At 49.8% G+C, this 23607-nt stretch overlaps 1 protein-coding gene across 4 annotated transcripts; it reads right to left on the reverse strand.

Moving 5' to 3' along the window:
- Nucleotides 1-3423: 3423 nt before the first annotated feature.
- Nucleotides 3424-22639, reverse strand: CTTNBP2NL (CTTNBP2 N-terminal like). Of its 4 annotated transcripts, none has more exons than XM_030291896.4 (5): nucleotides 22550-22639; nucleotides 18238-18345; nucleotides 9543-9773; nucleotides 8120-8227; nucleotides 3424-7391 (listed from the first exon to the last, which is right to left on the reverse strand). In XM_030291896.4, exons 2-5 carry the CDS (start codon nucleotides 18334-18336, stop codon nucleotides 5922-5924), a joined length of 1908 nt encoding a protein of 635 aa, XP_030147756.1. In that variant the 5' UTR covers nucleotides 18337-18345; nucleotides 22550-22639; the 3' UTR covers nucleotides 3424-5921. The 4 variants fall into 4 exon arrangements, with proteins under 4 accessions (XP_030147756.1, XP_030147759.1, XP_030147758.4 ...); XM_030291899.4 differs by lacking the exon at nucleotides 22550-22639 and adding an exon at nucleotides 22417-22543; XM_030291898.4 differs by lacking the exon at nucleotides 22550-22639 and adding an exon at nucleotides 21637-21938.
- Nucleotides 22640-23607: the final 968 nt, after the last annotated feature.

Below are 23607 nucleotides of genomic sequence, written 5' to 3' on the forward strand. Positions count from 1 at the left end.
CCCATAAACATCTCTCCGGCAGCTCACGGCCCCTGCGAGAGCCGAGCTGTGAATTTTCATCTCTCAGCTAATCAACTCGCCTGCTAGTCCAAACTTGTCAGGAGCTTTATCCCTGCCCTGCCAGCCTCCTCCCGGCCCACGAGTGACAGGAGACGTTCCCATCCCTTCCCGAGACACATCCAGCAGCTACAAAAACAAACATCCTCCCGCTGGTGATTCCTCCTCGTCAAACAGTCCTGACCCTGGTTCCCTCGGGAACATCTGCGCTGCGCCCGTGCCCGGCCGCCGGCACATCCTGAGTCGCCGGCAGGGAAGGGCAATGTTTACGGCGGGGACGGCAGAGCCATGTTCCTGCCTAAACCAGGGTTTTATTAATTGCTGGTTCTCCCGATTCCTCTGTGACAATAGATTAATCACCCGGCCGAGGCCGCTCTGCCCGTGAGGCTCCTGCGGACGAGAGGCAGCTGTGGCAGAGCCGGGCTCCCCTTGGAGCCTCTGTCCCTTGGCTGTGCCCAGGCCCAGTGAACATGCTGCTCCTCCAGCTCTACATGAGCAGCGCGTGGAGCTGTGGCATCAGTGTGTAAAAAGCTCTTGGACTCCACACACGCACACACAAAAAAATTCTCCCATTGCTTCCAGAGCAGGATGAAAGCAATCAGAATCAGCTCTTCAGCTGGATTCCCTTGTCTGTTAGAGACTCAAGATCTGCTCACTCTACGGAAGGGCAGTTCAGGGGACCAATGCCTGTGTTGGAGAGCTCTGCAGCTCCCTGCCTGACCTGGGACCAGCAGCAAGCCAGAACACGAGCAGCCACCCTGTATCTTGCGCTGGCTTCAGCTTCCAAAGCACCGCAGTGCAGGGTGGCCCTCCACGGGGATCAGCCCCTGCCCAGCCCACCTTGGGCTCAGCTCGCCCTCAGCACCCCTCAGAGCCGCCCCTCACCCAGAGCTGACTCCAGGCTGCAGCAAGTGGGGGCAGTGGCCATGGGGCAATGTTTTCAGCTGGACAGTCGCTGATTCCTCATCAGCCAACACACAACTGGTTTGTGTTGCAGGTACATCTATAAAATCGCTGCAGCCATGCACGTGGATTTTATGAGCAGGTATAGACACTCAGGGACGAGCAGGGGATCCGGCATGGAGCAGGACCGGGGAATACATGCCAGAAGGATGTACAAACAGGAAGCAGAGAACTGCAGCCGAAGCATGTGTTATTTCAACCTCCAAATCTAGCCCTCCGCGTGCTACTTGCCCTATCTTGATCCCGAACGAGATGGTTGCCCTGAGAGGGATTTCCCAGCTCCGTTCAGCGGCTGCTCCCGGCCGTGGTGGCGCTCCGGGCCGGTGGCGGGGCCGGCGCCGCTCCGGCGCCCGGGGGTTATCGGCGGCGGTGGCCGAGGCGGAATTAGCGGGGCAGGGAAGTGGGTGAGCAGAGCTCCGCTGCTTGGCATGTTTGCTTGTGCTAAACCTGCAGCATGAAAACTTTTCACAGCAACACTCAGAGCCTGAAGGCTTCCTTGGCTGCGCTGTGCAAACAAACCCAGTCCGCAGGCCCGGAGCTTGTGCTCAGGCTGAATGCACGCCAAGGCAAAAGAGTTTTTCCTGACAGAAATGTGGGTTGCAGCTTTTGGGGGCAACCACGCTTCCCGGGGGATTCCCTGTGATGGGGGTGCCGGGTGATGGGATGCCCTGCGATGGGGCGTCCTGCAGCAGGGGTGTGTGTGACGGATCTGCCCTTCGGTGGCGGCTGCTGCGATGCCCAGCGGCGGTGCCCCGCTCTCCGTCCCGCCTGCGGTGCTGCCACTGCCCAGCGCGGTCCCGCACGGAGCAGCGGGCGGGGAGCGGCCCCGGCCCATTCCCCTTCCCCTTCCCTTTTCCCGGCCCGTTCCCGCTCCCTTTCCCCGGCCCGTTCCCCTTCCCGTTCCCTTTCCCCGGCCCGTTCCCGTTCCCGTTCCCTTTCCCCCGTCTCGTTCCCCGGCCCGTTCCTGGGTGCCGGTCGCCCTCCAGCGGCCCCGCCGCGCCGCGCACGGGCCGAGCCCTTCCTGGGCTGCGATGGCACTCCTGCCCTGTCCCGAGCATCCCTGCCCGCCCCTGAGCATCCCTGCCCGCCCCTGGGCTCCCCTGCCCGGTCCTGGGCTCCCCTGTCCTGTCCTGGGCTCCCCTGCCCGCCCCTGAGCACCCCTGCCCGGTCCTGGGCTCCCCTGCCCGCCCCTGGGCTCCCCGTCCTTCTCCCCGGCTGCCTGGAGCTCTCCTGCCCGGCCCGGGCGCGTTGGTGGCCGGTGGGGATGGGGGCAGAGGTGGCTCGGACGGCGCTTCCCAGCCCCAGCCCCACACCCAGCAGTGCCCGCAGCCCATGTGCAGAGGCTGCCAAACCCTCAGGCCTTTCCCCACACAAATCCTTGAGCTCCCTCCTTGCCCTGCACAGACCCCGGGCCGGGATAACGCCCGCGGGGCACGGAGCTGTTCAGCCAAGGGCTTGCCAGCATCTCCCGCTGGGGCAAGGACCTGCCACGCTGCTTTTACCGGGGCTGCGGCTGGGCCACACCAGCTCCCGTTCCTGTCCGGGCAGGGCTCCTCACCTCCGGCTGTCCCGGGCAGCAGGCAGCACCAGTTCGGTGGCTTTCGGCTGGTACCGGCACTGGCACGACCTCGGGGATGTCATCAAGCCTGGAGAGATGAGCAATGAGCTTCTGCCCAGGCTGCTGCAAAACCTGTTCAGGTGAACAGGTGAACAGGCAAAGATAAGAAAATCAGGTCGCTGCTGGGGCTCGGGAGCTGGGGGCTCTGCCCCGCAGGACAGAGAGGCACATGGAGCAGCGCCAGCTCTCCGGGCAGAGGGTGGTGGTTCTGTGCATGGACACGCTGCATCCCAGACAAAGCAGCTTTTCCTGCAGCCAGGCTCTGCTCCCAGCTACATTCTGCGACATAACTGAGCCGCAATTCTCGGCGGCAGAGGGAGCTGCCACAAGGCTGCATCCTGTCCGAGGCATCAGCAAGGGATGGGAGCTGCTCCTTCCCCAAGCCCCCAAGTTCATTAATACAGCATCATCAATTCAGAATTGTGACACTGAGGCGAAGAGGTACTCTAGGAAAACTGCTTTTACTTAAAAATACCTAAAAGCCAGAGCATCCATCTGGAGCATCCAGAGGTTGCTGTGACACCTGAAGCACAGCTGCCCCGGGGCACCTCCCAACTTCCAGCACCGGCAGCTGCAGGTGGAGATGGAGGAGCAGTATGTTGTGGCTGCAGCAGCCAAAACTACTCAGGATCCATTGTACACCCAAAAAATTATCTTCTGACATTTCAGAGCTTCCATTCAAGCTCCAGGTTCCAGGTGAGCACTGATGCCCAGGTACCACCAGCAGGACTCTTTCCTGTTGGGCAGCCCCAGCTGCAAACATTTCCTTAAGCAATTTGCACATCTTAAAAATAAAATCCTTTATTGATAATATGAATGTTTAACATGTTTAATGCCATCAGCTATAAAAATGATTAAAGACTTCAGCTTGGTACATTTGGCTTTACAAATTTACAAGTGTTAATGAATTAATACTAGTGTTATATGTTTTGCACTTCATTATACTCCATTAGCCAGTGACAAACTCTGCACCAATGTCTGCTTAGGACATATGAGTTAGAGAAGAAATATTTAGTTGCTTTCACACAGAATCTACATCAACAGTTAAATACTAACTCTAAATGTCTTACTGAATTAGTTGGATCCATTTTAATCCCTTGTGCTTAGTTTCTTTCAGAAGTTAGTCTACTAGCAAAAATACATTCTTTTGCATACCCCTTCCCATATTATATTTTAGAATAAACAGTACTCAGTGCATTTCCTATTAGACTTCATCATAGTATCTCTCTCTCTAGAGCTATCAATAAAGGAAGGGAATAATACCAGTCAGATTAATGCAAAAGTAAAGAAACTCATTAAAGCAGTGTATACAAAAGCCTCACTTTTCAATCAGAAGGGATACATGGGCCAAAATCTATTTGCCCATCCATTTTTGCATTTACTCTCAGCAACAGCAAGAAAAAAATCTGCTGTGGACACTTAGTTAAAAAAGTAATAAATGTGCTTCCAAAAGAGTCACTGCCCATTTAGCTCTGGCTGCCTCCATGTCCCTGCTGTCAATACACAGACTGTTCCACTGGATTAAAACAACAGCCCACAATACCACTATCTAAAAGGCTACTACAAGGTCTGTGCAAACCTCTAAAGCCCTGCCACGGCTGTGTGGGGTCACTCCAGCAGCAGCCACCTCTAAAGCAGCTCGGAGCTCCCACGTCCTGCGGAACGAGGCTCACAGCCCACAGGGACGCTCTGCCAGGGGCAGCTCTGCCCTGGCACAGGGATCTGCCCACAGCAAAGGGGTTCTGCCTCATGAAACACTGAAAACTGACGAAGGAGAACGCGTCTCTGGCAGTGGGAGCTGTGCTCTGTGCAAACACGGCTCTGCTGCCGGGGGAAGTGCTCGACGCTGGGCGACACCAAGCAGCAAGTCCAGTTTCTACATTTAGGATCAGCTCACATCCAGCACCCGAGATCATTAACTCAGGGTCGTGCTCTCAGCTTCTGCCACTGATCTGTGGTGTTTGTCCTGCATTTTTCAGCACAGTGACTCAGAAAAGCACTGTGCTGTGCCCGTTGGTTTTCTTGCAGCAAACATTGCTGCACAGGAATCAGCTGCTTCTCCCGGGTCCAAATACTTCTTCACACATATGACCTGCCTCAAATGCAGGCAATTCCTCACTGAGGAATTCTTTAAAATCTCAGTGAGTTGCCATGGTTTCTTCATGAGAGGCAGAAGATCAAGAAGAGATAAACACTTCCCTAATACACTGTACGTGTGTGACATACTCACACATGTACACATATTCAATTCCACAGCAGCAATGATTTGGTTCCCTATTTGCAGCCAAGGAAAGCTAGCCACAGCTAGCAGGTAAAACCCAGGTGAGTCAGACTTAACTGACACAGATGAGGAACAAAATTATTGCTTTTGTTTAAAGTTGAAGATCCCATGTCATAGGTGTTGCAAAAAACCTGTATTGGATGGATGAGTTACTTTTTCAAGTACTAGTGAGATCTTTATCAAGTAACAGAAAGATCCTTTTCTCAGAAGTTCTACACACAACAGTAGAATGCTTGAAGAGCTTGAAAATTCAAGGTGATACACCAGAAACCAGAGTTCAGCCATTTAAAGCACACAGGCATCTCGGCAGGAAAGCAGAAAGAACTATATGGACAAGGAATACTGACAGAGAAGTAATCTGGATGATATCACAACTAAATTTTTTCCCAAGAAACTCCTGTGTGCTTCCTCAAATAGCTGGGAGCTATGTCCTTCAGGACATAGCCTGGCTGGCTGCACCAGTCTGGTAGTCACCTAGCAGAATTTGTAATACATTTGCTAACTTAACTTAGCAAATGGAAAGAATTAAAAAGAAAACCAGTGTTGGTTTCAACATTCAGGACTCAGAAGAATTTGTTTCTGCAGCTAGATGTTCCCCCCCTCACCTTTTCCCAAGAATCACATTCATATTGCAGGCTTAGTTCAGGCACTTTTATAAAATGTTCATCTGGAATAAAAAGTCTGCAAAAATTACTTCTGCATAATTTAAAAGTAGCATTTCAGTCCCATTAGAGGTTGATAGGTCCCACCACATGATTATGGTTGTTATCTCTAATGATTTGACTGCTGCCATGAGACATTTGGAGGCTACTGTATAGCTGTAGTTAAGGTTTCTTCATAAACAAAAATATTTTCCTACCTATTAAAAAGAAAAAAAAATATACTAAATGCTTTATACAGACAGAATCTGCTACTATGGAAATAAATAACATGGAGTGGAAAAACAGTGTCTTAGCTTGGGTAAGCTAAGCTGTGGAATGTCACATTCCCGTTTTCTGGAGACTAGCTGCTGCTTGGCAGGAGGATCTCCAGGTCTTTGCCATTTGACACGACAGAGTTGTTAGAGCAGCTGCTGGCCACGTCCATGGGGGCACCCAGGGAGGAGGCCTGGGAAGAGGTTTTGGTTAGAGGAGCGGGAGCAGCAGGTGACTGAGCGAGGCCGGGCTTCTTCGGAGGAATGGGTGGAGGGTTCCCTCTCTCTGCTCTGGGAATGGTTGGTGACTTAATCCCAGGAGACAACGGGCTGAGCGGGCTGGAAACCTTGACAGGGCTCGGACAGTGCCCAGAGTCGGTTTTGGGGCTGCCAGCATTTGCCAGGTTTCGATAGTCCGTGCCGAAAGGGGAGCTGTTAGGGGAGACGGGCTTGATGGGGCCCTGCTGGCTGGTGAATCGCGACAGCACCTGGGTGACGGTGTTGCGGGCCAGCTGCTTGGCGGCAGAGTTGTCTGCCAGGGTGGGAGACAGGTCCCGGGAGGGAGGGCTCTGCAGGCCCCCTGGCTGGTGCTCCTGCTCCGCCTGGGACTGGAACTTGTGCCGAGCTGCGTGGAAACGCTGGTTGATGCCCACCTGGTAGGAGGACTGGTAGCCGGGGCTGCTGGCCGAGGCTCCCACTAAGCGTTTGGTCAGCACTGGTGAGGAGCAGGGAGAAGGGGTCAGAGAGGAGGCAGCTGTGCTGCCGGGAGACAGGGACGCCCCCGCAGAAGGCAGCTGGGACATCAGATGCACCGGTGACTCTGTTCTTACAGGAGAACTTCCATTCTCCACTGCGCTTTCTGCGGCTGCAGCAGATTTCTCCCTGTGAACTTGGCTCTCTGCAGCATTTGTCTCCCCACCCATCTGCACGTCTGTGTCGCAATGCCCATTGGATTTTGCATAGGAATGAGCAGGTGTAGGGGGGCTGGCAAACATGGTGTGAACAGCTTTGCTGGTGCTGGCAGGGTTTGCCCGCTCTGCCTGCAGACTCTCGGTCTGGCAGGACACAGATTTCATTGGGGGACTGTCAGTTGTGACCCCCCTGGATGTCACCGAGGGGCTGGGATGCACAGGCTTGGAGGGACTGTGCTCCTGGCAAGAAGCCTCCAGCTCTTTCAGGGCTTTCTTCAGACACTCCACCTCTTCTTTGAGTGCTTTTGTACGGTTTTCTTCTCTGTTCAGCTTAGCTTTCAGCTGTTCTCTTTCAATGTCAAACTCTGAGAGCTGCTTTTCTACTTGTGCTTCCATCTGCAAACCCCGCTTCCTCTTGGCTGCCAGCTCCTCTTCCAGTTTACTCACCTTACTCTTCTCCTTTTCCAGTTTCAAGCTCAGTTCTGCTGTCTTCTGGCCCTCTTCAGCTGCTTTGGCAGTGGCTTTCTTGCACTCCACAACAAGCATGGAAGACAGTTGCTTGTGGCGTGCCCTTTCCTCCTCCAACTGGCTCGACAGCTTCTTCTGCTCTTTCTCAAACTTTTTCACTTGGGACTTTTCAAACTCCACCTAAAAGATTAGAACAAGAGATTTTAAGGGTACCATAAAACCTTCTGAAAGTAAATGAAGGGCAACACCCCAAAAGGGAACAGGTTTACTGTGTATCTTGGAGAAATTACAGTAAAAAATAACAATGGCTAAGAAAGAGGTTATTGCACCAGAAATCAGCAAAATAGTCTGGAACAAGTCAGCTTGCACACAATAACAATTATTACTTACTAGTAGTTTTATCCTGTATGACATTTGATTGGCCTTTAGTGACATACACACCCAGTCTGCCATGCACTGACCGAGCAAGCAAAGCTTCCTTCCACCTCATTTACCACTTTGTCAGTTTGCCTTTTAAAGGCATTTAAGCTTTAAAATGCTGATGTGTTATGTACGCTTAACAGCGCTTGAGTAACAGAAAACAGTGGCTTAAATATTTATTAGCATCTCTGAAAAACACCCCCAGGAGATCTGCCACGACTTATTCTGAATTTTGAGTACTGCAGGGAGCTATCAATTGTAAATGCTATCCGGTTCTTCAGATCTCCTCGGATTTCTGGCTGAAGTGAGATTTCAAAGCATTTGATTTCCTATTAATACCTTTTAGCATTGCTCAGCTACCAAAACACCCAGAGCAATGTAAGGTTGCTTTCCATACCAAGATGATAAAAGTGGCTAGGAGTGCCTTACGAGGGAGGCTCCTGCTGCTGTCCCAGCACAGCCCTGCCCAGCTGCCCCCAGGCTGGTACCTGCTGGGTGAGCCGCTCCCGCTCCTTCTCCAGCATGTAGGTGACATCGTCGCCCTCGGCCGTGTCCTGGGCGTGCCGCTGCCTCTCCTCCTCCAGGTCCAGGATCACCTGCCCAACAAAGAGCAGCCACTCAGGCAGAGCCCAGCGCCTCTGCAAGGCCAGAATGGCACCGAGAGCCACCACGGCAGCTGCAGGAACCCAGCTCAACTCACAGCACACAAAAGCAGCTCTGGGACAAGTCCAGTCTCTGTTATTGTCTGGTCAAAGTGAGCCAGTTTGTGAAAGACCTTAGGGAAACCTCACGCTGGGTCTGTGATCACTTTGTCATTAAATATCCCAGCTGCACACTTTTCCCCCAGACTGTGCAGGATCCTCGGGCGGTTCATGTTATGAATGGTGCCCTCATTCCAGAACGGCTGGGGCTGGAATGGATCTCTGCAGGTCACCCAGCCCAACCCCCTTGCCAAGGCCTTGCCCTGGAGCAGGTTGCACAGATCAGCCCAGGAGGGTTCTGAGTACTGGCAAGGAAAGAGAATCCACAACCCCTCCACAGCCTGTTCCAGTGTTCTGTCACCCTCAAAGTAACTCAGTTTTTCCTCATAGTCAGCTGGAAATTCCTGTAGTTCAGTTTGTGCCTCTTGTCCCTCGAAACTCAGAATTTCCTGGCAGGACCATCAGTGCAAGGCCGAGCAGGAGCAGAGGTGCTGCACGCGGGAGACACAGGGCTGCAACAACAGGACGCTCCCTGCTGTGGCTCCAGCAGCAATTCCCACTCAGCCTTCTCCCAGTGCCTTACAGGGACTCCAGTGTAAAGTTTATTTTAAAGAACATTAATTTGTTCTTCCACTTAACAACAAGATGAGCTCTTGAAGTGAAACTGCTTCCCATAAGGGCTCAGTGAAGGAGCTCCTTCAGCTTTAACACTGAATTACATGAATAATTGAGATGCTATTAACAAAAAAGCCAGAATACGAACTTCCCAAGAGGCTCTGCTTATCTCATCACCAAAACTAAGCTCTCCCAACACATGCTCACCATGAACTTAGCAGCTCCTCAGTCTTCCTGAAATTTAAGCTTCCAAATAATGCTTAAATATCATCAAATATACAGGAAGCTTTAACAGAAGTAGACAGGAAGAGGAAAACGTGAAAAACTATCTGATTTTAGTGTATGACTTAGTTGGATATTTGGCTGAAAAGTGAAGCACAGACTTGTTCTTACTTCTAGTGACATCAATTTTTTTGTGGTAGTATGGTCCAACACATGACCAAGCACTTTACTGGTGTCAATATACATTAAAGGTATGTCTGAAGAATAATAGGTGCTTCAGTAAAGAGGCCAAATGGCAAGAAAAATACTTTTGGTCACTCCATACATCCTTCCAACTATAACTTCTGCACATCTTAATTGAGGCCAAACCTACCTTTCTGTGCCTGCTTTCCGCAGCAGCTAGTTGGGATAACATTCTTTCCTGCATATTCTTGCAATGTTTCATCACCACTTTCAAAATAGATAAAGGATTGGAGCATACTGGCTGCTTTTCACCATGATTCCCCTCTTTCAGTGTCTCAAAATCTCTCTGCAAAGCCATCAGTGGATCACTGATGTTGTATTTCCCATAGCGTTCCTCAATGAATGTGTCCCTGTGCTGGGCCTGCAACAAAAAAAACAAATTTGCATTTTAATACACTTAAACTAGCTAAAAAACCAGGGCTTTGTAGTTAATACTCCTTTTCCCCAGTTTTCCATTTTAAAAGAATTTAACAAAGTCTGATTCATATCCTGTTATCTGCTAGAAATAAAGGAAATAAAGACAAATCTTGCTTAAAAACACAGATTCTCCACAATATATTCAGTCTACAAACATCCTGATACCACAGCTACCTGCCAGGGCCTTGACTTACATTCCACAGCTGTGTGAAAGGAAAGAAGGTAAGTACCAACTCTTGCTCAATAACAGATTTAATCATTTATTGTGCATCAGTGAAAGAAGCAGTTGTGTGGTTTCCTTGACTATGTCACCATCAAAGAATTTCATGTTGAGCAATTAAAGAGTTTCATTCTCACAAGACCCATAAATCTGTGAATTGTTAATAAAATCTTTAATGTTCTCATCCAAACTAAACAGAGTTTAGTTTCTCAAGCAGCAAGACAGGAATGATGAGGTTTCCTTTGGTGCTTGTAAGAATTAAGACAACTCACACGTACTAGGCTCTACATTTACAGTGCTTAATGGCTGGACTCGATGAGCTCAGAGGTCTCTTCCAGCCCCAGTTATTCCATGAATCAGCCATTCCATCTGTAAATCTGTTTGTTAGGATACCCATAGGCTTATCCTAGTCAATGATGACTCTGAAGGTCTAAAAACAAAACAAAATCTCATAGACAGATATGAAAGTATTATCTGTGTGTTCAGCACCATGATAAGAAAGCAAATATTTATGCAACGGAAGACACAGAAAACCAGATGTAGATGCAAAAGAGCCCTCAGAGGCATCTTGGCTCAAAGAAGTACAACCACTCATTTCCAGTGAAATGGTTCTGAGCTGAGTTGTGAGCATTTGTGAAAACCTGTGACAGTGTTCCATTCCCCTGTGTGTTGCTGGCAGCACCACCCCATGCCCAGCAGAGCTGATGCACCTGCCAAGAAATAACACCTGAATATGAGACTTCAGCTTGGTCCCTCTGGATTTGTGTTGTCCTGTAAGGACAGCTTACCATGACAGTTCGTACCTTCTCTTTTCTGCAGTATAAATGACTTTTCTGCTCTGCACTGGCATGTCCTCAGTGAGGCCAAGAGAAGGAAGGGGTTTTTCCTCTGCTCGAGACACCTGCAGCACTGAAATGCAGGAGTGAGCCCCAGGACCTTTATCAAAGTGTGTTTAATTCAGAACAGACTTTAGCATGTGTGACCTCAGAAGGGCTCTGACCCCAAATGCCCTTTTCCTGCCACAGCACACAAGTTTTCCTTTGAGTAACTGCTCTGAACGAATGCTGTGTGCCCTTCCCAGGTGTGCTTCACCCTCCTGCTCCCAGCGGGCAGATCACCCTTTGCAGGCCAAGCACAGCAGCTCTCTGAGCTGGTGGAGGGCCCTGAACACAAATCCCACAGCAGCCCAGCCCTGCTGACGCTGGGAATGGCATTCAGCTGAACAAAGCTCCCTGCTCTGAACGCAGAGCCAGCCCGTGCCAGCCTCGCTGTGCACTGCCCAGAACGCCTGCCAGGGAGCAGGAATGGCAAACCGTCACCCATTTCTTATGGGATTGCACAAGGACATCATTGAGACAGGAAAGACTAGGCCTGACTCAATGAAAAGACAGCTCAGAAGCCAGTACTTCTTGGAATGGCTCTTTTGTGATGTCCCAGTACCAAAACCACAAATGCTTCCCTCGAGCACACAAGAGCAGGAGTCACAGAATTGTGGAACATCCCCAGGCAGCAGCTGGTAGAGCTACACTGGAACAGTGAGAGTTAAACAATAAAACATGGCTTTATTCAAAGAGCTGGCGAGATTTGCTGGTCCCACCTGCATTCCGAAATGCAGCCATGTGATCAACATGAAATAAACTAAAAAAAAAAGATTTTTGCTCTTAAAAGGAAAAGTGTTTACATTACCTTGACAAGAGGCATAAAAAACCCAACCCAAAATATCTTCTCCATGACCAAATTAGAGACATCCAGCCTGTGATTCCAGTTTGGAGCTGGATTTTAACCCTGCAGTAAACAAACACAGAGGAACAGCGCACACTTAGAGATACCCCTCCCTCTCTATCAGCAATATCCATCAGGAACTGTGGATACCTTTGATCAGAGCTTGAGATATTGTTCTAACTTTACACAATAAAAAAAATGAGAGGAAGGAAAAGATCAGCCCTGGAAATAGGAGAGCAGCCCTGGATAATGGGACAGCCTGGTTTAATGAATCACAGGAAAAGCTACAGGTTTGGCTTTTTTTTAGGAACAGGGAATCTTCTGTTTTTCTAAAGTGTTTATAAAAATGACTAAATGAAAGCTCCATGTAAGTGTGGAGGGAATTTCTAAGTGACTCAAGCATTAATAAGTCTGTAAATATGAACTGGGATCTCCATCCAGCTGGCCTTACTGCTTTGACAGATGAGCTTAATCCCAACTCATCCCAGTGCTGGCCATTCTACCCAGAAACATGGGAGAGACCCTTCAGAAGGGCACCAGTGCTTCAACTGCCTAAATAAACCCTGCCTTTGCTGCTGGGCAGCTTCTAGCAAATAAGAGCTCCAAAACCTGAGATAAAGGTGATTTTTGCAGTACTGAAGGTGTAAGAAAATCCATGTTTTCCTCTGCTCCTCACAGCACTGGGCTCTGAACTCTGAATAAACCACCCACTCTGAATTCAGTGGGGTGGCTGATTTCCTGTTTGGGAAAGAACAAGAAGTTCTTCCTTGCTACTTTGAGCAATTAAGTATTTTCCTGAACTAGCATGACAAACAGATGAGACTATCATAACATTAAGAGCTTTCTCAAGTCCAGCTATTCTCCTTCAGTAGCCAGCAGAGCATAAACATTTAATTAAAGCTGTCTAGACCGGAGAAAGTCTTAACCAGGTCATCCTACACCGACCACACCATGTTTGCAAAAACAAACCCAGTGCTTTGGCCACTGTGCACTTGGAAATGCAAACAGGGATTGTCCAGCCTGTGACACCTCTGTGCCACAGGTCCTACAGAGCAGCACCGGAATCCCTGAGGCAGCCCTTGGAAAATGAAGTCAGTGCCATAATCTCCAGAGGTTGGTTTATACAGGTGTGGAAATGTCACAGAGAATGACCTCTGCTGTGGCCGCTGCTCCTCCCTGAGACAGCTCTGCAGCTCAGCCCCTCTCTCACTGAGGTCACGTCCAAACATCGGCAACACTTCTGATTTTGTCCTGGCTGGACTGGATTCTATCTTAAATACAGCTGCCGTTCAGCCTTCAGCACAGGAGGAACTTGATGGTAGAGGAACACTCTGTTAGTGAGCCCAAAGAGAAGAAAAATCTGAACTATCCTTAAAAATAAACTTCCAGAAGACTGGAAAAATTAGGCACAAGCAGAGGGGGTTCCATGTGAAACTGGCTGGCTTTGAGCTCAAGTTTGGGTAATGGACCACTGCTAGTCTGTCTGGGAAGAGATAATTCTGATTTTCTGGGGCTGAAGCGACATCTGACCCAACTGAAAAGATGTTTCCTGTGCAGGCAGGCAAAGCAAAGGCTTTGCTTTGTGAGGAAAAAGCTACTGTTTCCCCTTGGGATTTCTAGCCTGTTTTGGGGTGAATGTTTCCCATAAGCAATTTCTGTATTTTTTTTTAAATAAAATATTTCTTGCTACTTGTTTATGTGACAGAATAGTCTCTCTCTCTCTTCAGTAATCTTTACAACTTGTTTTACTGGAACATCAAACAGGGAATTTCCAGGACCTATTTCAAGTGTTTTTTGGACATCAAGTAGAGCATTTCTCCTCCCTGTAATTTCAGAGTTCGGGTTTTAACCCTTGGTACAAAACAAACACACTCTTAATTAACTCTAGCTACTGAGTTTGCAGTTCTCCAGTAATAATTTGCACAGAAGTTCCTCCTTCATGCAGCAGAGAGTGGAATAAGCTTTAAATAGCTCCTTACTGCCTTGAACTTCCTTATTAGCATCTCTCCCCAGAGACAGAAGTTGGGAATAAAGACAGGCTGAGGTCACAGCAAGCCCTGAGAGAGAAGGGAAACGGGGGTGGGGACCACTTGCTTTGCCCAAAAATAAATGTCAAAATGCTGGAATGGGATTTCCAGTGTTGCAGCAGCTCCAGCTCTGCAGCAGTGCCACAGAGCCACCAAGGAAACTGCTCAAATGCAGCATCTGTCTGACTGCCATCACTGCATCAAGTGAGCAGACCTGACAAACCAGAGCTACCCACATCTGCCCAAGTGAGACCTGCTATCAGCTCTGAAAAACAGAAGCAGCTTTCTCAGGAAATGTCAAGCAGCACAAAAGTGCAATTTCCTCTCCTGGGAAGCTCCGGGGCAAGGCTGGCTGTGCTGTCCCACAGCCCGGGCTGGTGCTCCAGGGGCTGCACCCTGCTCAGGACTCACCCCAAAACCAGGGAACCCAGCAGCACCCAGAGCCCCGAGCAGGAGCCTGCCAGCACGGGAGGCACTCCCACACCTCTGCTCCTCTCAGCACACACCTGGAACTAAAGGCGAGGAGAGTCACTTCTTCAGAGGTGCTGGCAAACCCTGCTGCTTCATGCAAGAAAGAAACAAAAAAAATTCCCCAAGCTCGCAAGAAAAGCTGTAAGGAATGCCTACATTCCAGCAAGACAGCACCCACGGGAACACTGCTCCATGGAAGCTGCTTTCTAAGTGATGCATGAGCCAAATTTGCCCCATCTGTGAAAGATTTAACAGCAGGAAGGTTTTGTATTACTGAACTTCTCTTTTTATTTAAACAAGAGGTAGACTTAAGTTTTTGAAACTGCACTGTAAACCTAATTTCTAAATCCACTAACAAACAACACCTTGTTTTTCATTAATACTGCTTTATGGTGAATTGCTGGACTCAGAAGCAGAGAGATGAATACCAGCTCCCAGTCATTAACACAAAACAGTTTCTATTCCAGTGTAAATTGCCTGAGGCTTTATTAACATAAAAGAGTAAGCCAGAAAGCTGTTTCCTGTTTTCTAAAAGTAAACAGAACCCAGTTCTAATGTATGGAAAACAGGGGGGAGGGAACAAAGTGCTCTAACACAGCGATAGAGATCCATTTAAATATTGAATTGTTTCCAGTCGTGGTGTGCTATTTCAGAAGGCAAACCTGTGGCTCTGCAACCCTTCCTGCACAGCAGTCAGGACTGAGAGTCCAATTCTCAGGATTATGCAACTCTCTGACAGCATCTGGGATTTTGGATGATATAAACACAATTACAACTACAGGAAAAGGAGCACAATAAGAAGTCAGGCTTAAAATCTGTTCCAAGGAGAACATTGAAATTTATGTAGTGGACAGGAAGCTACTTTCAGGCAAAAAAAAAAAAGTTAGTTTTTTTTTTTTTTTTTTTTCCAAAGGGGTTTTAAAACAGAGGAAGCAAACTGAAGCACTGGGAAAGAATATTTTGAATACAGTCAGTTTGTCAGACAGCAAGGAAGAAAGGGCCAAGATCTGGGAAAAGGGTATGAAAAGAGGGGAAAAAAGGAGTGAGTTCAACAAGCAGTGTCTGGAATGCCTGGCTCAGCAGCTCGATTCTGTCACAGAGAGAAACAGAGCCAGTGCCAGCCAACAAGTGCCTGACACCACGAGGGAGAGGAAAACTATTTTAAGCTTTGTCATCTGCACGCATGGATTCTCTCTGCTAAATGCCAGATGCAAAATGTTTGTCTTTAAGCATGCAGGAATATCAATTATTGCAGACTGTACTACAATCAGACGACATGTTTACAAATTAAGGTACTCTTCCTCTGCAAGTGCTTGTCCTTTTCTATAATGTACCAAAGGATTTGACTCAAACAACCAGAGCTCAGAAACATTTAAATCTGAAGCAGAAGTAAAATTAGCCCAGGAAGGGAAATGTGTTTTTGTTACTATGAGGGAAGCAAACAGGCAGATAAAATTCTGATTTCCAACCACTGGCATCTACGTGTTTAACATAGCTGCTGGAGAAAATCACTGCTGTGGTTTAGGATTATGCAATCCCCTAAGAAAGTTCAGAGCACTGAACTCCACCTGCTCCAAGATATACTCACATTTAACATAAAACTATTTCTCTTCCAAAGAAATGCAGCTGCCAAGGCAGGACACCCTGTCCATAACACTTAGGGAACTGAGAGAGCTGTGAGGCCATATCAGACAGTTCCTCTGTGTGTGCAACAACCAGCTTCCCCCAGCCCTGGTGTCCCAGCTCCTCTCCAAAAATTACAACTCCATTTGTCCAATTTATACACGTCAAACTAAATATTCTCAAGAGTGCAAATCTTTAAGTCAGTCTTAGAAGTTGTTTTTTCTTCAGGGCAGCACTTTTATGTATCAAAACGTGAGTAAACAGATTAGCAAGGTTTCCTTTAATTAGTCACACACAAAGTCGTTCGGCCAGCGAGGCACGGTAAAGCTGTTACCACAGTTACTATCAGCAAACAACGACAAAAACAGTGTAAGGCCAGTATTTCTCCGGCTGTATACTCCAAATAAACGGCCAAAGCAGAGCGGGAAGGTCTGTGCTGCTGAGCCTTTGCCCAGCCCCAGATGAGGCGGTTACACGACTTTTCCTTCCCGCATGGAAAGGGCAGCAGAGGCAGCACTGAGGACAGGCTCTGCAGCGAGGACAGCACACTGGACACTACTGCATCCCACCGTGCTGCAGGCACAGCCCATGCCAGGGTGGATTCTCCCCCGAGATCACTCTCCGAGCCCTCAGCAAGAGCCAGCTTGGGTTTGAAGCTCTCATTGCCCTTTCCCACCAGCTCCAGCTGTCCTCACAATCCCCAGATGGAACACTACAGCATATCCCTGACAGAGGAAGGGGAAAATAGCCCTAACCTTTGATTAGATCAGCATTTTATACTCCATAATTATCAAGCATAGGTTACAATTTCGTTTAATATCTTCTCAGTTATGAGTACTTGAAAAATTATGTTAAAGGGTATCCTTACTTTGTTAATCTCCTCTCATAAGAGAGAACTGCAGGTTAAATTTCAACAGGAAAGATAATTGCTTTACACTACTGGAAGGTAGGCAATAAAAAGCCTCTGGAATGGAGCTGCTACATTTCTTCCCATCAGTCTCTCTGTGCTCCACTGTACACATTTCACACTGAAATACTGAAGGGAGGCTTGTTTTGGTAACACATTCTGACCACACACAGTGAAAAAATGGATCTCAGGACAGAGCAGAAACTTGCAAGTGTGGATCAAAACAGAAAACAAACCTTCCACCTGATCAATAGTTTTGAGAGCTAACAATATTCCTCCAAAATAAAGGGATTATCTAAGTGCAAAAGCAACTGACAACAAACATAAGCATCCCAACTGTTCTGGAGAAGGATATGCCTCCACTCCCGTAAAAGATGTTTGGAATCAAGCTGGAGGAACTTTTGCTGGAAAAGCAAGTCCCTGCAGCTCTCAGGTCTGCAAGCTGCCATTCTTCTTTTGAAATAGCTGCAAGTTTCATACATTCTGAGCAGTGACAGGTCAGCTTGAAAAAACCTTCAAGATTCAACCCTGACACAACTAATTCCTTCCAAAATTGACCCCTGCCATCATTTATACCACTGTTTTTTTCGCTTTGCTGAGGCTGAGTGCCAACCAGGCATCCTTCAAAGAGCAGCAGAATTACACATGGACAATGTATTTTGTAAAATAATTTCCAGGCTCAATACCAACACAGCAAACTGTGCAGAGACCTGCACTCCCTGGTCCAGGCCAGCAGCACACAGAGCTCACACCACAGCAGGCACTCGTCCTGCACCTGCAGGAAGAGGCTCAGCAGCACTCCTGCCCTGTCCCATCACATGCTCCCACAGCACCACGACCTCAGCTGCACTGACACGGATTGAAAACGGCTTTTTGGAGCACTTTTAGCTGGCATCTGCCTCACTGGAAGGTTACACTAATGCTCGTGCCAGCAAAGGGAAGCAGTAAGTAGCTGAGCACTCAGGGCTGCTGCTCTCAGCAGTGCCAGCTTATGGTGGCTTAGTCAACACAAAGCCACGGATGCTTTTTACTTAGTGTGACGTAATTGTCACTAAAATACTAATCTGTGATCCCTCTTGGAGAGAAGAGCTTCTGCTTTAAGCAGCCCTCCTTGCTAAAGGGTAAAAAAACCTAAAAAGGGATTCTGATAGACCTTTTACATGGCAGAAACACATGGTACTTTATCAGAAAGGATGAAAACACGCACACAACAATGTATTTCAATACCAAACCGCTTCTTGCAGCCAGCTTCCAACAATGAATTCCAAGTTAAAAAGTATCTACAGCATTTGCTATGTAATCCTGCTGATACTAAAATGGGATTCTGAACCAGTAATGAATCTTTACCTCTGAACTTCACCTTGGATACAAGCTCTCTGCAGAACTTACAGTAGCACTGTTGTCATGTTTGTTTCTTATCCTGGTACTTAAAACCTACCTTTAAAGCCTCTATGACAAGATCTCTTGCTTCTAATTCTCCCTCAAGAATGCTAAACAGCGTCAGTAGTTCTGGTTTGCTGAGTTTTTCCAGATTCATCCTGAAAACCTGAAAAATAATGAAAACTAGTTTAGTAGGCATTTCTTTGGACATTAGGATCAGTATTCGAAGCTATGACATATAATCTCCATTTAAGTTCAGCTTCTAGCTTTTTGGATTGCAAATTGCCCTGAGGGGGGATAATCTTCTCTCCAGCTTCCAACACCAGCTGCAGAAGATGCATTTGTCACCTCCTCCTGAGGGACAGGAACATATGCACACCCAGATGGTGATGGCAGAGCGTGTGGGCTAACAGGACAGGACAATATTCACCAAGAAGCAGCCAAAGTTAACAGGAGAGGGGAAGAACACAGATATTTAAAAGTCATACTGATTCCACATCTGCCTCAGACAGCTGCAAATATCACCGAGGAGCTGTGATGAACGAAGGCCAACATGGGCCACCCACAGGAGCTCAGCAGTGATGGGAATGCCGCAGTGCTGGGATTCGCTTCCTGGGAATGCCATTATCCATGATGATGGAGCAGGCCCAAACCACTTCACAAAAATCAATGCCACAGAAAACACACACTTAATTACTATTCTTTCAAACCGTTTCAATATCAGCCTCATTTATTAAACATACTTCTACTGCCTACATAAGAGATCCATCATCTGAACTGCACATAAAGAGGCCTCATATTCCCTAGCATCTTTGCTGATACACCTAACACTGTCCTGTAATAAGCCTTTTTGTTACATTATTTTGTTAAAAATGGAAATAATTTCAGACTAAATCTTTTTCTCTGATGAAAATACACCCATTGATACAGTCTTGTGCTTTGCTCAACCATCAAATATACTTTTCTGAGTCCAAGTCATGTCCATCTTTCACCACACTTCGTGTCAAGCAGAAAATGCTACAGCATGAAGAAGATACTCAGAGACATCAAACTCCAGTGGCAAGTGATTGATAAAGGGTTAAATTAGCCCCTACTGGAGAAGTCTATCCAGCTAAAACATTCAGCTGAAGTCTAGTTTGTCTGAAGTCACTGCTCTTTTACAACTGATTTGCATAACTGTGCCTTGGAGAGCTACACACAAAAGCAAGTTCTGTCTTGTTTGTGCCAGAGCAGTTTTCCAGTCGCTGGGAACAGAAAGTTCTGTAGTCTTCATACAGCAAGAGAAACCAGAAATAAACTCTGTGCCCCTCTGCTAAGCAGGGAAGTGTCCCATCAAACCCACACGTGAAATTCCATGAAGCAGCAGCGTTTCTTACAGGCTCACCCTCCCATTGGCATGGGCTGCTCAAGGAAACACCAGTGGAGTGACCACGACTGGCTGTTCCAAAACCAAACTGAACTGGACACCACAGATCTGCCAGCGTTGCATTTCTGTTTCCTGCTGCAGATCCATTCACAGATTCAAGAGGAAAACCCATCAGTGGAACGTCCTTGCACAGACTAAATTCACAGGCTCTAAGACTGAATCAATACCAATGGGAAATGCCTTTTATTGCCATACACTCACCAAGTTACAGTAGCATTGGGGCATTATAAACCTGACCGATAAAGGAGAATTCCTTGGAGATCTTAGAATAAAACGTATCAGGACAGTAAGCGTTGGACATGGACTTCCAACATGACTGCATCCACGCCTTTTCTTTAAAAAGAGATGATGTGGAAATGCAGCTGCATCACCCAAGAGCGACCAAACAGCTCAGTCTTACAGCAAGGACAGCTACCAGCTGCAGTTTGGCATTTTAAAACCCTTAGTCAGGGCAGCAATAATTTCTGCTCTGTATTCTAACTACTCCCATTGTGACTTGTTCTTCCCAGTGTGACAGGAATAAGCCATGCTATTCTTACCATACCTCTGTAGTCCTTAATGTGCTTAATAACATAAACAAGCCCTGTCCTAAAATATACAGGTAAAAATACTTCGGGGAAATAAAGACCAGGAGCCAGTTTGCACAGTAATCATTTATGCAACAACAAGAGGTAACATTAAAGGTATGTAAGTGGTACAGCCTCAGCTTCCTCATGTGCAACCTGCTGCAAGAGAAGATCTCTACCTGCTTTGTTTGCATCGGTTACTTCACACTGCTGAGGGAACAGACTGGGAGCAGATATAACAAATAAAGTCACTGCTCTAAAACAGCCCACCAAAATGTACCTGAATCCTCCAGTGATCTGCAAGGAACTTTTACAGCAATTCCCAGGGCATGTTACCCCTTTACATCCAGGGAAATACACTGAGTGCACTCACACAGATCACAAACCACAAGGACCTTGTTGTTTAGTCTGATGATATAAATATTTGCCCTGAGTCTAAGATACACGGCCATTTTTGGACAATAAGCCAGAGTTTGGAGCATAAACCAAGATAATCACCTTCTGCTTGCCTGAAGGTGAGCTTCCCTTCAGCTATGGACCACTGGAGCCTCCTTGACAGACCCATACCCACCCCCAAGGAAGTAAAACCTTTCTAAGAAAGTTATTTCCCAGTATTTCACTGAAAATAACCATCGAGAGCAGTTTAAGTGTCCGTACAAGCACGCGAGCCGAGAGACGGGGGAGTTATCTCTGGCATGTGCCACTTGAGGAACACACAGATAAGCTGGCAGCCCTGGCAGCTCCTCCGCGCCCTCGATCACGGCGGGAGGATCACGAAACCATGCCAGGCTACATTTCACTGCTCTCACACACACAGGGGCACGAACCCACCAGGAGAATGTTGCCAGCACAGGAGAACCTCACCCACCGACCTCAGCAAGGGCTGGAGTCATGGCCAGGAACACAAGGGGAGCTGAACGCACAGCCTGAGGCATGGGGAGGGCAGCTTCAAGATCCTCTGCGAGCCCTTGCCTCAAAACTCTTCTACTTTTTAAAAAAAACTCATGAAGAACAAAGCTTGTTGCTCCTACTTCCTTTGAAAGAGGGTATTTTCTAAACTTACACCAATGCAACAATGCCACAACGCCGATAATTCTGAATCAGCTTAATTTTCCTTCCTGTGTTCCTGAAGAGGAACTGATATTTTCCAGAAGCCAGCACACGGGCTGTCGTGTAATCACACTAATGGGAGAACCTAAATGACCAGTCTGAGAAGTCCTGATAGACAAGTTCCCAAAACTGCTTCTGCGTGTATCGGGTGGTGTTTGAGTAGTTTCAATAATTACATATGTCTATGCAATGAAAAAATGCGAACAGACTTAATGATTGTGGATCCACAATGCTACCTGGCATTGCATCACTACTGTGGTGGACTTGGTTAAAATGAGAAGTGTTCATATTTCCTTCACCTTTGTATCTCAGTCCTAAAGGAAAAACGGCATTACCCACAAAAAAACATCCTCACCGCATTAGTTTTTGAAGTAATACTCAGAAGGAAGAAAATAGCACAGTTTTGACATGGATTTTGTGTGGCTCCTTGAATCCCCTGTGCAGCAACCGGAGCTCCTTGAGAGAGAACAGAAACCATCGCTGGCTGCTGACCTTCAGCCCGGGGAGCCTCGCCCCTCCTGCCGCCCCGACCCCGGCCGGGACGGGCGAGCACCGCGGGTCAGCCCAGGACAGCGGCTGCCGCAGCCGCCAGCGGCACGGCCCGGGAGCGGCACCGGCACCGACCCCGGCCCGGGAGCGGCACGGCCCGGGAGCGGCACCGGCACTGGCCCGGGAGCGGCTCGGTCCGGGAGCGGCACCGGCCGGGGAGCGGCACCGGCCCGGGAGCGGCTCGGTCCCGGAGCGGCACGGCCCGGGAGTGGCACCGGCCCGGGAGCGGCACCGGCCGGGGAGCGAACGGGCGGCAGGGGCCGGGCTCGGCGGCTCCCGCGCTGCACTGGCCCGGTACCACCGCGGCGAACAAAGAGACACGCCGCACCGGAGCCCGCGGCCGCGGGGAAGGAAGGCGGGTGCGGGGAACAACGACCGGATCCATCGCCTTTCGGTCCGCCGGGCCCGGCTGGACCGGGCGGGGACGCCCACATCCCGGTAACGCCCCCCGGCCCCCGCGCCTCCGGCACCGCCCCCCGATCTCCCGTTCCCCCGATACCTCCCCTACCCGCCGCCCGCGGCCGCCCTAGCCCCGACCGCAGCCGCCCCCGCCCCTCTCAGCCCCGCGGGCCGCGCCGCCCCGCACCTGCCCCTGCCCACCGGGGGCAGAGCTGCGCCGGGCCGGGGCGAGCCGAGAGCGGGCACGGCACCGCACCGCACGGCACCGCACGGCACGGCACCGCACCGCACCGCACCGCACCGCACCGCACCGCACCGACCTGCCCGGCCCCGCGCCGCCGCCGCCGCCGCCGCTCCGCTCCCCATCGGCCGCCCGCCCCGCCCGCTGACCGACGGCCCGCCCGCCAATCAGTGCCGCCGCCACCGCGGCCGCGGGCCAATCCGCCGCGGGGAAGGCGGGGCATGGGAGGGAACAGCCAATGAGGCGGCGCGGAGGGCGGGGCCGCGGGTGAAAATCCCTTTTGTTCGCGGCGGAGCGAGCGGGCGGCCGTGATTGGTGCGTCACTTCCGCCGGGGCGGGGCCGAGGCACCGCCCGGGCCACCGCCCCCGGCCCGCGGTCGTGTCCCGGGCGGCTCCCGGTGTGGTCCGGTCCGGGTCCGGGTCCGGGTCCCGGCGGCGGGAAGGGCTGTGCCAACCCGGGACAGGGGAACACGGGCCGCGCCATCACACCCCTCTCGGTGCCCGTGGCACAGCAGTGCTCTCACACCCCTCTCGGTGCCCGTGGCACAGCAGTGCCCTCACAGCGGCTCTGAGCCCTGGCCCTGCGTCACTGCGGGACATTCCCTCTCCCCTGACACCTCCGGGTCCTGCTGCCTTCATGGCACCTGAACTTGGCATCACTCTGGACACTGATGGTTGGCCCAAGGGCATCCATGATATCTCTATTTCCTTTGTGCAGCAGCCCTCTAACAGGCGCTGCTTTGCAGCAGGGCTCACCTAGGCAGTGGCTCACCTAGGCAGTGTCTCACCTAGGTAGTGTCTCACCTAGGCAGTGGCTCACCTGGGCAGTGGCTCACCTAAGCTGTGACTCACCTGGGCAGTGGCTCACCTGGGCAGTGACTCACGGGGCAGGTCCTCGGCGTGGGCACCGCCCTCACTGCCGGGCACAACTTCCCTCTGGAGAGCTTTGGCAGGGGCCGAGCAATGCTCCTGGGTGGAGGTGCTGTGCAGAAGTCAGCGTTTGGATTTCTTTATCTGCCGAGGCCGAGGAAAGGGCCCTGGGTGCGCTGGGATGGGCGCTGGGGAAAATGCTGCCCGCGGGGCCGCAGCCGGGGCTGGCCGGGCCGCACTGCCGAGGGCAGCAGGAATTCTGCTGCC

Source organism: Taeniopygia guttata, chromosome 26 (genome assembly GCF_048771995.1).
Source record: "Taeniopygia guttata chromosome 26, bTaeGut7.mat, whole genome shotgun sequence".
Lineage (NCBI taxonomy): Eukaryota > Metazoa > Chordata > Aves > Passeriformes > Estrildidae > Taeniopygia > Taeniopygia guttata.